At 44.3% G+C, this 14,078-nt stretch overlaps 1 protein-coding gene across 1 annotated transcript; it reads right to left on the reverse strand.

Moving 5' to 3' along the window:
* Nucleotides 1-10,046: 10,046 nt before the first annotated feature.
* Nucleotides 10,047-12,050, reverse strand: TEX13D (TEX13 family member D). The gene has a single exon (XM_068963112.1). The coding sequence runs from the start codon at nt 12,048-12,050 to the stop codon at nt 10,047-10,049; it is 2,004 nt and encodes a 667-aa protein (XP_068819213.1).
* Nucleotides 12,051-14,078: the final 2,028 nt, after the last annotated feature.

Here is a 14,078-nt window from a genome sequence, read left to right on the forward strand (position 1 = left end):
TTAAAATAGGAAGATGAATTGAAAGGACTAATCCAGCAATTATGAGAGTCTGATTACACTTCATATTTTGCTACTAAATCACTTCCTCTCTCTGAGCCTCATTTTCTCCATCTGTTCAATGGTGTTGAACCAGATGACCCCTAAGGCTACTTCCAACTTTAACATTCTGGGCTTTAAACAAAAGCCAAGCATTCTTTAGAGAGAGCCAGAGGAGGGATGGACTGAACTCTTTTAAGTGCAAGAAACAAGAGTTGTTTCCTCAGGTCTCATTCAACAGAGAAAACATTTTCATTCCTGTTGTTTTTAAATAAACTAAGAAATAAAAATCATGAGGAAAAGGAAGAGAACTTCACAGTTTAAGCAAACTACAGCCTTTTAAAATATAAATGCCATTTAAATCAAATATAAAAGCATTGACAAACTGTCAGCCAAAGTCAAAAGTATCTTTTTATCTAAACGAGCCACCTCCTGAGGTCTCTGAGAGGTGACAGTATTTTGTGTGTGGATGCCCTGTCTGAGGTGTTAATTGTCTTCATTTCAAATGCCCTAGGCTATTCTCAAACCCAGTTAGATTAAAAGGCTGATGGCAAGGGTGGTTAGTTTTATAGAGTGGATCTCACATTTCAAAATCTTTTTCTCTAACCTTTCAAAACTAACTTTGTTCTTCAACTAGCTCATCTATAGGTGTGAATTCTCCTGTGACAGTGTTATAATATCATCACCTGTGGTGAGTTTACACATTCTCTCTTACTGAAATTGACTTCCGTTACAAAAATGAGACAAGAAAAAAATAAAAGTGTTTTTTTAAAAAAAGATCACCTTCGTATGATAATATATCAGTTTATCTATGAGGTTAATTTTCCTAATACCCTTTTGTAAGTCAAGAGTCAGAAACAGTGTCGTGTGTGCTCATTTAAGCCTCTAAAAAATGTTTATTCTTTCAACCAACATTTATGAGCATCTACTGTATGACAGGGGCTTCCAGGTCATACTGCATGATGGGGGCTTCCCAGTGGTAAAGAATCCACGTGCCAAGGCAGGAGACACAGGAGATTCGAGTTCAATCCCTGGGTTGGGAAGATCCCCTGGAGGAGAAAACGGCAACCCCCTTCAGTATTCTTGCCTGGAGAATTCCACGGACAGAGGAATCTGGCAGGCTACAGTCCTTGGGGTCAGAAAGAGTCGGACACAATTGGGCAGCTGAGTGTGAGCACTGTATGACTGTCACTGCGGTAGGTACTTAGGTCAGAGAGAGGAAAAGCATAAACCTGAATTCACGTAGCTCATAGTCCAGTGAAGACAGACAAGTAAACAATTAAAATTCACTCAATAAGGGCTGTCATAGAGGGAGGGATGGGGCTCTAGGGGCACACTAGTGGGACATCTAACTCGGTTTATATTCTAAATCTGCACAGCCTGCTTGAGACAGCCAAGTCTTTATCTTTCTGTCTGCTACACGTAGTTCCTTTCACTTGTCCAAAGCTCACCTCCTTCATGACTCAGAAGGTACTCCCTAATTCTAGCTGAAACTCTGCCTGCTTCTGAGGTTTTAAATATTTGTTAACCAAATACTACATTCCAGGCACTCCTGCTAAGCGCTTTGCATAAATTATCTCATTTATTTATATCAACAACCTTCTGAAGCAAATATTATTATTATCCCTGTTTTACCAATGAGGAAGCCAAAACTCAAGAGACCTGGGTAGCCTGCTTAAAGTTTCCCAACTGATCAGTGTCAGGCCCTGGATTTGAACACAGGTTGCTGACTTCAGAGCCTGTGCATCTCCCCATATCCTCCTCTGCCTCCCAATATTAATTCTGAGGTCACTGCACCAGATCGGTCAGGCTTCAGTTTCCTATCTAGCAACTGTAATTTTGACTTCTAGAATATTCTTCTCACACTTCTCAACTGTCAAATGTTCCCATGCCCTGACTTGTAGCATGTCTACGTCTATCTATATATGTCTTACGAGGTCAGATACACTGTTCTATCCTGAGCCTCGTTGGGCAGTAGGCCATGGAAGGTTCCTACAGAGTCAAGGTCTATTCACCCAGGCTTCAAGGTCTGGGATCTGGATCACCAGCTTATCCATGCAAAATAATAGATCCCTGAGTCATTTGTTTTTCAAGTGGTCCAGGCATCTTGTACACTGGACAAACCTGGATATACTGGTAAAGTCTTATTGCCCAAGTCTCTTTCTAGATCAAATGAAGGCCATGCCTAGCCAGTTTTTACTTATCTTTCTCTGTGAAGATAACGTGAAATGACATACGTGATCTGTCTGGAAATTAAGAGACACTCAAAGTTTCTTCTTCCTACTAGTCTTTGCACTCCTAGAAAATAAGAATGATGTCTTATTCCTCTTTACACACCCAGACCCTAACATGGCATTTGCACGTAGTTAGCTCCCTTGCTTTCCCGTTCCTCTTTCCCTTTGATGAAAGAACCCTCTGCAAAGTGCAGCTTCTTATTTGTCTCAAGGAGTATATCATTTCTGACATTGACTTCTTTCACATTCATTGTTTACCAACGACAATCCTGTGGTCTGCCTCATTTGGGTTTTTGGAAACAATTCTTCACATCCCACAACTCAGCACCTGACAGACATAGAAATCATCGTGGAGCTCTTTGATGTTCTCATCGAACCCATTGTCTCTGGACTGTGACTGAATCTTCTTTCTACTTCCCTTCATCCTCAGTGGAGGCACTCAGAATATGATATAAATACAAAAAAATAGCACTTCTTTGTAGGAGAGGCTCCAGCTTTCCTTATAAAAATCTATTCTCTTTCTTGGAAGCTCAAAAATGAAGTTCCACAACTAATGCTTAAACTAAAAGATTAAAGTCCAAGAGACTACTATTTAAAAAACCGTTTGTCTTTATTTATTTATTTATTTTTGGCTGTGCTGGCTCTTTGTTGTGGCCCTAGGGCTTTCTCTAATTGTGGAGCAAGCGCTCTAGAGTGCACGCACTCAGTAGTTGTAGCACATGGGCCTCTCTAGTTGCAGTGCACAGGCTTAGTTGCCCCACGGCACATGGGATCTTAGTTCCCTGACCAGGAATGGAACCCATGTCTGCTGCACGGGAAAGTGGATTCTCAACCACTGGACTACAAGTGGGGACAGGCAAGTCCCCACAGAGACTATTTTGTCCATACATTTTTTTTTTTAGCCTGAGCATTTTTTGCAAAATCTCTGATGCTTTGAAAAACATAGATGACCACTTTGATCTATACACTACAAACATCAAAATTTGGCAATGAAATGGACTATATAAATGTTTCCCTAAGCAGCTCAGTAAATACAAGTAAAATATATCCCAGCAAGCAAAATAGCTAATGGTGGATTTCTAAATGCATTTTGTAGTTACAGATGCAATATTGGCATTATTTTTCTTTTCCTTCTCAGTAATGAAAAAATGTTAGAAACATCGATCAGCAGGGAGTCCAATAGTATAAGTATGTAAAAGTATGAGTCTTTTACAAAGCAGGTCATATGTGTTCTGCAGTTTCAAAACTGTCTAGACAATATCAGGGACTGTAGTGGTAAAGGCATGAAATTTTCAATATTTGCTCATTCTTTTCTTTCCTGGAAACATTATGGCTTATTGAAGTGATCAAAGTAAATATATATCAAACAAAAAAATCTTTAAATGAGATTAAATATCCTAAAATTTTTACTTACAGACAAAGCCGTCAGAGAGCTCTTTGTCATCATTTTCTAAACACTGGAGTATGGTTTAACGCTGCCTACCAAAAAAGTAATCACAAGTTTCTGCCTTGTGTGCAATTATTTTTGTAATGTAGTGCAGAATGAAGAATAAAACATGAAATAGTAGGTATAAACATAAAAGCAAAAAGCTGCAGAATGTCACAAGTGAAACTGTAATATTGCATATTATTTTGAAGTAAAACAAAGTCAACTTTTCTAGCAACTGTTTAGTCAAATGAGGGCATAATGTGAAACTATCTGACTATCGTGGAAACTTTGCAAACTAAAATGGTCCATACTGAACTTAGACTGCTCTAAAATCTTTTAGCACTCACTGGTATTTAACATGTATTAAAACTACCAGCTTCCTATACAACTTTCTCCTAACTTGTGCTCCCAAAGTTCATAGAAGTTTAAGTAATGATGGATTTTGGGGTATTGTCGGTATTACAAAGAGCCTAGTAAAATGGTCCATTTGCCTGTGATTAGGCTGCATATCATCATCATAATAATAATACTCATTGAATCCTCTCAGAAATCCTAAACTTAAATGTCAAGTAACTGCTCTTAGTTGGAATTATATTAACCTTGTGTGAGGAAACTTTATACAGACTTTCTTAATTTTAACTGAGAAAATAATTATTTGTTAAATAACACTGTTTGATACACAAAATCCTTTGAAAACCAACATCTACAGGCCAGAAAATATGTTTCACAATTGAAGAAAAAGGCTGATAACTGGTGTTTGATGTATATTTGTTTTATTTCTTTGAACAGAAGAGGAGACCGCTGAGGGCAATAATGATTGCCTCTACAGAATCTAACACCATGCTCAGTGCATAGGTAGCCTTCTTTCCATGAATGCTGTTTGCTTTATCTATAAGCAAAAGCTAGAGACTCCTGTTGGCATTTCTTATTATCTAAAATTGATGTTAGGGACTTCCCTGGTGATCCAGTGGCTAAGAATCCACCTTCCAATGGAGAGTCTCAGGTTCAATTCCTGGTCAGGGAACTAAGATCCCACATGCTGTGGGGCAACTAAGCCCATGAGCCACTAGAGAAGTCTCCGCATGGTGTAACAGAAAGCCTGTGCACCGCAACAAAGACCAAGTGCAGCCAAAATTTTTAAAAATAGTAATAAAGTAAACTTGACCCCAGGGAGGCTATGATGCTTTTCTACAATTGCTTTAAGCCCCGGAGAAGTTGGGCTAGATGGGCCAGGATCTGACCTACAGGGGGGATTCTGAGGCCCATTGGCTAGAGTGCTTCTAGTAGCAAACCAAACAGGGTTTACCAAATATCCCCCCTGGGGATATTGCTACCAGCGCAGCAGCACTTCCTACACCTGTTTCATCATGGTCTTGAACACTTGTCTGAAGTACTGAAGAACAAGCATAGCCAATGAAAAAGTCTGTTCTACAGCAACCTCGGAAGGTCGCAGGCCAGAGTGGTTCAGTATGCTAAAGTTTATGTGAAGCTTAGCGCCCTCACTCTGTCACATACTAGAAGTGATGTAACCACCCAGGAGTGCTGCACACAATGCCTGCACCACATAATTAAAGTCTGCTACTATTTGGTGCTGAAACTTTACAAAGCTTGTGATAAGGAAATTATGTTTTTCTCTCCCATTCCATCATAGATTTGGCACCCCAATTTTAAAAACATTGATTCCATTACCCGGTTTGCAACACGTCTAGAGATTTGAAGTCTCCTTTCCCCCTACTTACTCACTGAAAAGTACATAGACATAACTTATTGGACTGTTAGAGCTGGCACCTTACCCACTTAAAACAAAAACTGAGTAATTCAGACCAACTTTAGATAAGCTGTTGGCTTCCCTGATAGTTCAGTTGGTAAAGAATCCGCCTGCAATGCAGGAGACCCTGGTTCGATTCCTGGGTGGGGAAGATCCCCTAGAGAAGAGATAGGCTACCCACTCCAGTATTCTTGGGCTTCCCTGGTGGCTCAACTGGTAAAGAATCCACCTGCAATGTGGGAGACCTGAGTTCGATCCCTGGGTTGGGAAGATCCTCTGGAGAAGGGAAAGGCTACCCACTCCAGTATTCTGGCCTGGAGAATTCCATGGACTGTACAGTCCATGGGGTCGCAAAGAGTCAGACACGACTGAGGGACTTTCACTTTCACTTTAGATAAGCAAGATGGGCTCTATCTTAATAGTATTTTTTTTTCTTGGCCATGCCACGTGGCATGCGGGATCTTAGCTCCCCGAGCAGGGATCAAACCTGCACTCCATACAGTGAAAGCTGGGAGTCTTAACCATTGGACCACCAAGGAAGTCCCTATCTTAATATTGAACTAGGCTTAATGACCTTTTCATAAGGCCAATCTGTTGAATCAAATACAAGTCATTCCCACTGCCTAAATTACTGTCCCTTTTTTTTTTTTTGCAGTCCTGAAATAATTAGTGTTCCTACTTACTGGCAGCCTAGATGGTCATATATCCCAAAGCCTGAGAGATTCTAAAAGAGCAGCTCCTGACCACCAAATTACCACTATGCCTCAAAGTCTCTCCATTAGTCATTTCATTGGGTTTAGGCATTGATAATCCATGTTAACTTACAAATATATTACTTAATAACGGTAAAAAAAAAAGGTTAAGGCAGTGTGTTACAATGGCAAGAGCACAGATGTTAGAATCAGTAAAATATCATTTTGAAGCCAGGCTTCACCAATTCCCAAATTTCAGTATTGCGTTACCACATCTGTAAAATGAGGATGATAATATTCACTTGGAAGAACTAATATACAGTCACCAAAAGGGTAACATGCTTAGAGTGCCTAGCACATAGTAAGCACTCAATGTTAACTGTTAAGATCATTAATAATCCCATATATTCATTACTACAGCATCCAGGGCAGAACCTTAGGGCAGGGGGAAGGAACAGCCACTCACTGGGGCTCAGAGAAGTTCAGTAACTTGTTTAAGTTCACAAAGCCAGTGAATAGCACAGCAAGTATCTAAACTCAGGTCTCTCTAATTCCAAACCCCAGGTTCTTGCCTCAAAAACCTCCTGTCTTTTCCTGTGTGTACCCAACCCAAAAGAAAGTAGTGACTTGACAGCCTCAATAATTCTGGTTGCTTTGGGAAAATTCAGCCCTGAAAGACAGTTATATTTACTACATTAAAGCTATGCACAAGGTGAGTGCTTTTATGCAGACCTAAAGGTATACCAATGAATAGCAGAGTCCATTTGAAACCATAAATGCAGCAAATGTAGTGAGATCTAAAATGATCTGCTGGTACATCAAAATGGATTATGCTGGAAAATTCCAAAATCTCTTCTTCCCAGAATTCCAGGGAGTTATCAGCATACACAAGTGTATCACAAAACCAGCCTCCAACCCAGAAAGCTTAGCTTTATGTTGATGTCCCTGATGGTCCCCTTCCTCCCCAGCACCTTCCCAAATAACCAAAGCCTCCCAGTAATCAGGACCCTAGGAGCAAGGATGCTGGTGGGGCAATTTCATGTCTTTTCTCTGCCCCATGTGTCTCTACATCAAGCAGGGAGCCAGACTCTACCCCTTTTGCCTCTGGAAACATTTGCCACATTAGCCAACTGGCTAAACCTGGCTCTTCTCCAGAATCCTGAGCACCTTGATGGGATTGTGCATAAGAGGGAGGGGAGAGTGCCCTGCAGGGCAGAAACTTCTGCTCAAGGCACTTCTGAGAGACAGGGCCTCAGGGAAATGGCTTCTTGGTGCAGATAGGGAAGCTGGACACATCCCAGCCTTGGCAGAAGCCCCCTCCTCACCTCACCTCACCTCTCCTCTTGTGCCCCATGGGCCCAGGAGTAGCAGAGAAGCCCACCTTCAAGGACACGGACAGTGAGGGGAGCAGGGACAATCACAATGGACTGAAGACCCCACGGAAGTCCCTCCCCCCAGTTCTTGAGTAACCCGCAGGAAGAGGAGAGGCCCTTCAATAGCGAATGAGATGGCATTCTCTAGTCACCTCAGTGGGATGGAGGGAAGAGGCAGATTTAAACCACTTCTGAGCAAACCTGCCCCTCGGTACACACAACACAGAAGAACACAGCAGGTAAGTGAACACTCTTTATTACTAGTTAGAAGCAGAAAACCTCAGACAAAGGCTGATCCTGGTGAGCTGGAGTCTCCTGGGGAAACTTGAGGACACCTCTTGTTCAGACTGGAGGCTGATCTGACTTCCAGCCCCTGGGCTCCATCCTGGCTTCCCCTGGCTTGCAGCAGCTGCTTCAGGGGAGCAGAACGCCAGCAGAGAACACACAAAGTGGAAGAGAAGGGCCCAAGGGCATTCTCAAGAGTACTTGTCCCAGTCCAGTTCTACTTTTAATCCAATTAGTCCTCCCAAGAGAAGCACCATCCATAGCACGATGTCTGTCCTTAGAACACATTTTGTTCTTCATCCACTGGCTGGAAAGGGGCTTGGTATGGTGGCTGCCTGAAGCTGTGTTGCCAACACTCCCCCAAGCCCTTCTTTAAGACAGTCAGTCAGTGGTCTTTCAGACAACCAGGAAACTAGCTGTCCCTCTCGAGGTAGGCAATCAGGAGTACCAGAAAAGTCTTGCCTGCACTTTTGTGAGGCCACTTTCCTGCTCTTTGCCACTACTCATTTGTGTCATCTGGGACCAACGAGATGAGCTGTTGGCAAATCAAGTCCATCCACATAAATCTCTTTGATCTTGCCCCCAGAACTACAGAAATATCTGGATGCTATTTCAACTGGGTTTATGCAAAGGCCACATGACATAAGAGACAAAGAAATCACTCCAGATATAATCTGTATCCCAAAGTTGGCTCTCTCCTGTTATCTAACCAAACTCACCAAATCAGATTATAAGGTATGCACCAGATATCAACATATAACTCTAGCTTCTAACACATATCAGAAAATAACTATTTGTTTAATGAATTAAATGAAATTCAACAAATTTGCTATCATCTATACAACTTAACACTTCATCCTTCAACTCTTTGAATTCCTTGCCACAACAGAGAATTTAAATCCTAACAAAATTCTTTTGCCCTCCTTCTCTCCAAAGTGCCAAAGCATCTCTTCTTCCCTGATTTTTCTCTCTTCTCAGATCCAGTCAGTGTGGGGTCTCACCATGGTATGGGTCAGATAGAAATGAGGATTATGTCTTAGGCTCTTGGAAGATCTAACGGGATAGGTTCAGATTCTTCAGAAGAAGCAAATTCTGTAGGGCTCAGAGACATAAAAACAGACTCTCACCTGTAAAACTTAAAAAAACAAAAACAAGAAGCAAACATGAGCTTTGCAGTAGTTAACAAATGAATAATAGCATTTTCAAGGAATAGCAGGGTTCCTGAAATTCAATATAGCTTGTAACTAAAAATGCATGGTTGTTTCCAGCCAAAGACATGGCATTTTCTGGAAAACAAGATTACTAAGAAAACAAAAGGACTTTCCTTGTGGTCCAGTAGTTATGAATCCACCTGCCATTGCAGGGGACACAGGTTCCAGCCCTGGTCTGAGAAGATCCCACATTATGCAACTAAGCCCATGAACTATAACTACTGAGCCTGAGAGCTCTAGAGCCTGGGCTCTGAAACAAGAGAAGCCACCATCATGAGAAGCCCACACAACGCAAAAAATAGATCCCACTGGCTGCAACAAGATAGCCCATGAGTAGCAATGAAGACCCAGCATGGCCAGCCATAAATATTTTTTTTTTTTAAGAAAGAAACAAAACAGAAAAGAGTGAAAAAGGAAAAATAAAAGTCTTGACTTCAGCTTCTCTGGGATGTCAGTCAATCAGTATCAACCATGCAGAATTCAGCACCTGGGAACATAAATTCAATTAGGAGAAATTCCTTAGAGTATGATACTCAAAAGCCATCCATCTTTCTTCAAGTAATGAAAAACATATATGTATGTATTTATGTGTGGGCTTCCCAGGTGGCACTAATGATAAAGAATCCATCTGCCAACGCAGGAGACATAAGAAGCTTGGGTTCAATCCCTGGATCAGGAAGATCCCCTAGAGGAGGGCATGATAGCCCACTCCAGTATTCTTGCCCAGAGAATCCCATGGATAGAGGAGCCTGGCAGGCTACAGTCCATAGGGTCACAAAGATTCGGACATGATTGAAGACACTGAGCACACACATTATTTACGTGTATATGTATACCCACAATGATAAAAAGTTGTTACTTAGGTAATGGGATAATGAATTACTTTAATTTTTTATATCATAATTTTGGTTTCACATTTTCTGTAAAGTAAATGAGTACTTTCTTATCAAAAGAGTATGGGTTCTTAGGAAATTGGTTTTTCTTTGGAGTGTTTCCATTCTTACTTATCTTCCTGAAATTAGTGAGTTTGTCCTGAGTCCGGGCCTCCACTCTCAACTGCCCTGCAGACTTTCCTGAATTTATAGCAGGACTTGCACCATGGAAATTTTATCACTTTACACCAAGAGCACTTCCAATTCACTGAACTGCAACCTGAGGCAGACTTCTCCTTGTGGTACAATTCTGAGGCTTTTTTCCCTTTTGGTTTCTCGGTCTTCTGCCCCTGAGGCTGTTGTTTCTTTGGGTTTTCTCTCCCATCATGGCTCCAGCTGTCCCCCTGGGCAGTAGCCTGAGGCCTCTCTGGACCTCCTTCCTGGCTCTGGCTTCTGCTGACTCCCAGGTGGTCAGTCCCCTGGGGTCTCTCTGGATCTTCTTGCTTGTGATTTCTATTGTACTCCAGAGGGAGAATCCTCTGGAATCTCTCTAGATCTCTCTCCTGATTCTGGTTTCTGTTGTCCCCTAGGGGAACAGTCCCCTGGCATCTTCTGGGAACTTCTTCCTGGCTGTGGCTCCCACTAGTCCCCAGAGGGATCATCTGCTGGGGTCTCTCTGTACCTTCTTCTTGGCTGTGGCTCCAGCTATCCCCAAGGGGAACCATCTCCTGTGACCTTTCTTGACCTTCTTCCTGGCTCCCACTGGTCCCCAGAGGGATCATCCACTGGGATCTCTCTGGACCTTCTTCTTGGCTGTGGCTCCGGCTACCCCCAAGGGGAACCATTTCCTGTGACTTCTCTTGACCTTCTTCCTGGCTGTGGCTCCCACTGATCCCCAGAGGGATCATCCCCTGGGGTGTCTCTGGACCTTCTTCTTGGCTGTGGCTCCAGCTATCCCCAAGGGGAACCATCTCTTGTGACCTCTCTTGACCTTCATCTTGGCTGTGGCTACCATTGGTCCCCTGAGGGATCATCCCCTGGAGTCTCTCTGGACCTTCTTCTTGGATGTGGCTCCAGCTATCCCCAAAGGGTACCATCTCCTGTGATCTCTCTTGACCTTCTTCCTGGCTGTGGCTCCCACTGGTCCCCAGAGGGATCATCCCCTGGGGTCTCTCTGGACCTTCTTCTTGGCTGTGGCTCCAGCTATCCCCAAGGGGAACCATCTCCTGTGACCTCTCCTGACCTTCTTCTTGGTTAAGACTTCTGATATCCCCTAAAGGGACTGTACCCTGCAGGATCTCATGACCTTCTCCCTGGCTGTAGCTCTTCTTGTTGCCCGGGGGGGCCATCTTCTCTTGAAAGCCCACTTCAACCAGTGGGCCAGGTAGATTTATTCCCTGAGAAGGCATCTGAAATGGGACTACTGCAGCTTCTGCTTCTGCTGGTGGTACAGGTGGCAAGAATGCCGATCCCATGGGTAATGGTGCATGGTATGGAAATGGATACAGCCTCGGCATTGGCATAGGGGGTAGCATGGCCTGGAACCAGGGATTCGGTGGTCCTGGCACATAAACAGCAGCTGCCTCAAAATAAGGCCTGCCATGCAACCCCATAGCCACCTGCTGCTCCACGCTCATGGGCTGTGCTACTGCCCCAAATTGCTCGGCTCCAGGCCCAGGCCCCATCTCTTGGGCCAATGGGGGGACCTGGAGCAGCCACCCACGAAGCACATCACACTCCTTCAGCACCTGCTGCAGTGAGGCCCGGGTGAAGCGCAACTGTGCAACGATCTCCTCCCGCTCCTCACGCACACACTGCAGCTCGGAGGCCAGAGCCCAGGAAGTCTCCTCGCGCTTCTCTACCTGCTCCTGCAGCCACCGGATCTGACACTCTTGCCACTCCTGCTGTCTCATGCCCAAACGCACGCTCAAGGCCAGTGCGCTCCAGGCACAGGCCCTCTTGATGGCGTGCGGCACCTGTGGGTTAGCTATGACAACTCGCAGCCGATCCTCTACCTCATTCCAGGGTCGCGAGCGGAAGGCCATGTAGAAATCAGGGTCGCCTCCGTTCATGAGGACCTCACTGTTTATGAAACTTATTACATCGTTGTGACGAAAGCCACTGCTGTAGTCCCCAGAGTTCACCGCCATGGCTGCCGAGGCCTAGTCAACCAACCACCTCACTGAGGAAGACGCCACTTCCCGGCAGCCATGGCAGCCAAAGCTGTGGCTGCTACCGAGTCCACCCTTCACCTGCCGGGTCAGTCCTCCTTCAGTCCTAGCCCAGCCTTGGCCTTCCTCTCTCAGAGGCTCCTGTTTTCCTCACAGAGAGTAAAGCAGGTTTCCTCACGATGCCAACTTCAGTTTGGCAGTTGATGGCAAGACACATCACAGATGAGACACGTCGCAGTCGTGCTGAGCCACCTGCAAGGCCTGCTGGGATCTGCCTCCCAGCAAGCGCCCCCTCTCCAGGGTGAGCGGACCAGAAGCTGCACTGGGCACCATAGTGAGCCTCTAGAAGGCTTTATTGTTAGAACTTCGGAAGGACAATACCCACCATGGTGGAATGAATCTCTAACTGGTTGGAGCTGCATCAGTTCAGTTCAGTTCAGTTGCTCAGTTGTGTTCGACTCTCTGCGACCCCATGAATCACAGCATGCCAGGCCTCCCTGTCCATCACCAACTCCCGGAGTTCACTCAGACTCACGTCCATCGAGTCAGTGATGCCATCCAGCCATCTCATCCTCTGTCGTCCCCTTCTCCTCCTGCCCCCAGTCCCTCCCAGGATCAGAGTCTTTTCCAAGGTGGGTGCAGTTCTACTTTTGTCTCACCTTCCTCTCCCATAGTTCTTAGATACACTTCAGACCTTTAATGCAGTCAGTCCCACTGTTGGCACATTTCCCTCAGCATTCTGAATAGACGAACTTAGAATCCCTGTCTAGAGAAGGAAATGGCAACCCACTCCAGTATCCTTGCCTAGAGAATCCTGTGGACAGAAGAGCCTGGTGGGCTGCTGTCCATAGGGTCGCACAGCATCAGACGCGACTGAAGTGACTTAGCGCGCATGCATGCATTGGAGAAGGAAATGGCAACCCACTCCAGTATTCTTGCCTGGAGAATCCCAGGGACAGAGGAACCTGGTGGGGTGCCATCTATGGGGTCGCACAGAGTCAGACATGACTGAAGCGACTTAGCAGCAGCAGCAGCAGAATCTCTGTCATCAAGAAAATCTTGTGATTGAGCAATGAATTTTTCTGAACTCGCCCTGTAAGTTCACTGTCATGTTTACCTGATCAACCCTGTTTACCAAGGGTGTCTCTCTTATTTTAATCTAAATGCTCTCACGACCTGTGTTTTCCCTACAGAAAATGCTAAGGAGTTCTGCAGGCAGCCCCAAAAGGAAACTGGAATCCACAAAAAAAAAACAAAGCACACGCTAAAGGTAACTATGGGTTTCCCTGGTGGCTCAGACAATAAAGAATCAGCCTGCAATGTCGGAGACCCAGGTTCAATCCCTGGGTCAGGAAGATCCCCTGGAAAAGAGAATGGCAACCCACTCCAGTATTCTTGCCTGGAGAATTCCATGGACAGAGGAGCCTGGCAACCTACAGCCCATAGGGTTGCAGAGTCAGAGAGGACTGAGCGACTAATGCTTTCACTTTCAAAGGTAACTACTTGTGTGCTAAGTCACTTTAGTTGTGTCTGATTCTTTGCGACCCTATGGACTGTAGCCCACTAGGCTCCTCTGTCTATGGGATTCTTCAGGGGAGAATACTGGAGTGGATTGCCATGCCCTCCTCCAGGGGATCTTCCCCGACCCAGTGACTGAACCTGCATATCCTGGGGCTCCAGCACTACAGGCTGATTTTTTACAGGAAGCCCAACTACATACTAAATAAATACAAAAGACAGTGTTACTGTATTTTGTGATTCCTCTTTTTTAATATAGGATTTAAAAGATGACTATATAAAACAATATAAATCTGTCTTCATGGTACACAATGTATGAAGGTGTAATTTGTGTCAGTAACGACATAAAGGGGGTGGAGCTATATAGGAGCAATGACTTTGTACATTGTTGAAATTAAGTTTGTATTAATCCAAAATATACTGTTACAAATTAACATGTTAATTGTAATTCCAAGAGCAACCACTATGAAAATAGCTTAAAAATATACA

Source organism: Capricornis sumatraensis, chromosome X (genome assembly GCF_032405125.1).
Source record: "Capricornis sumatraensis isolate serow.1 chromosome X, serow.2, whole genome shotgun sequence".
Lineage (NCBI taxonomy): Eukaryota > Metazoa > Chordata > Mammalia > Artiodactyla > Bovidae > Capricornis > Capricornis sumatraensis.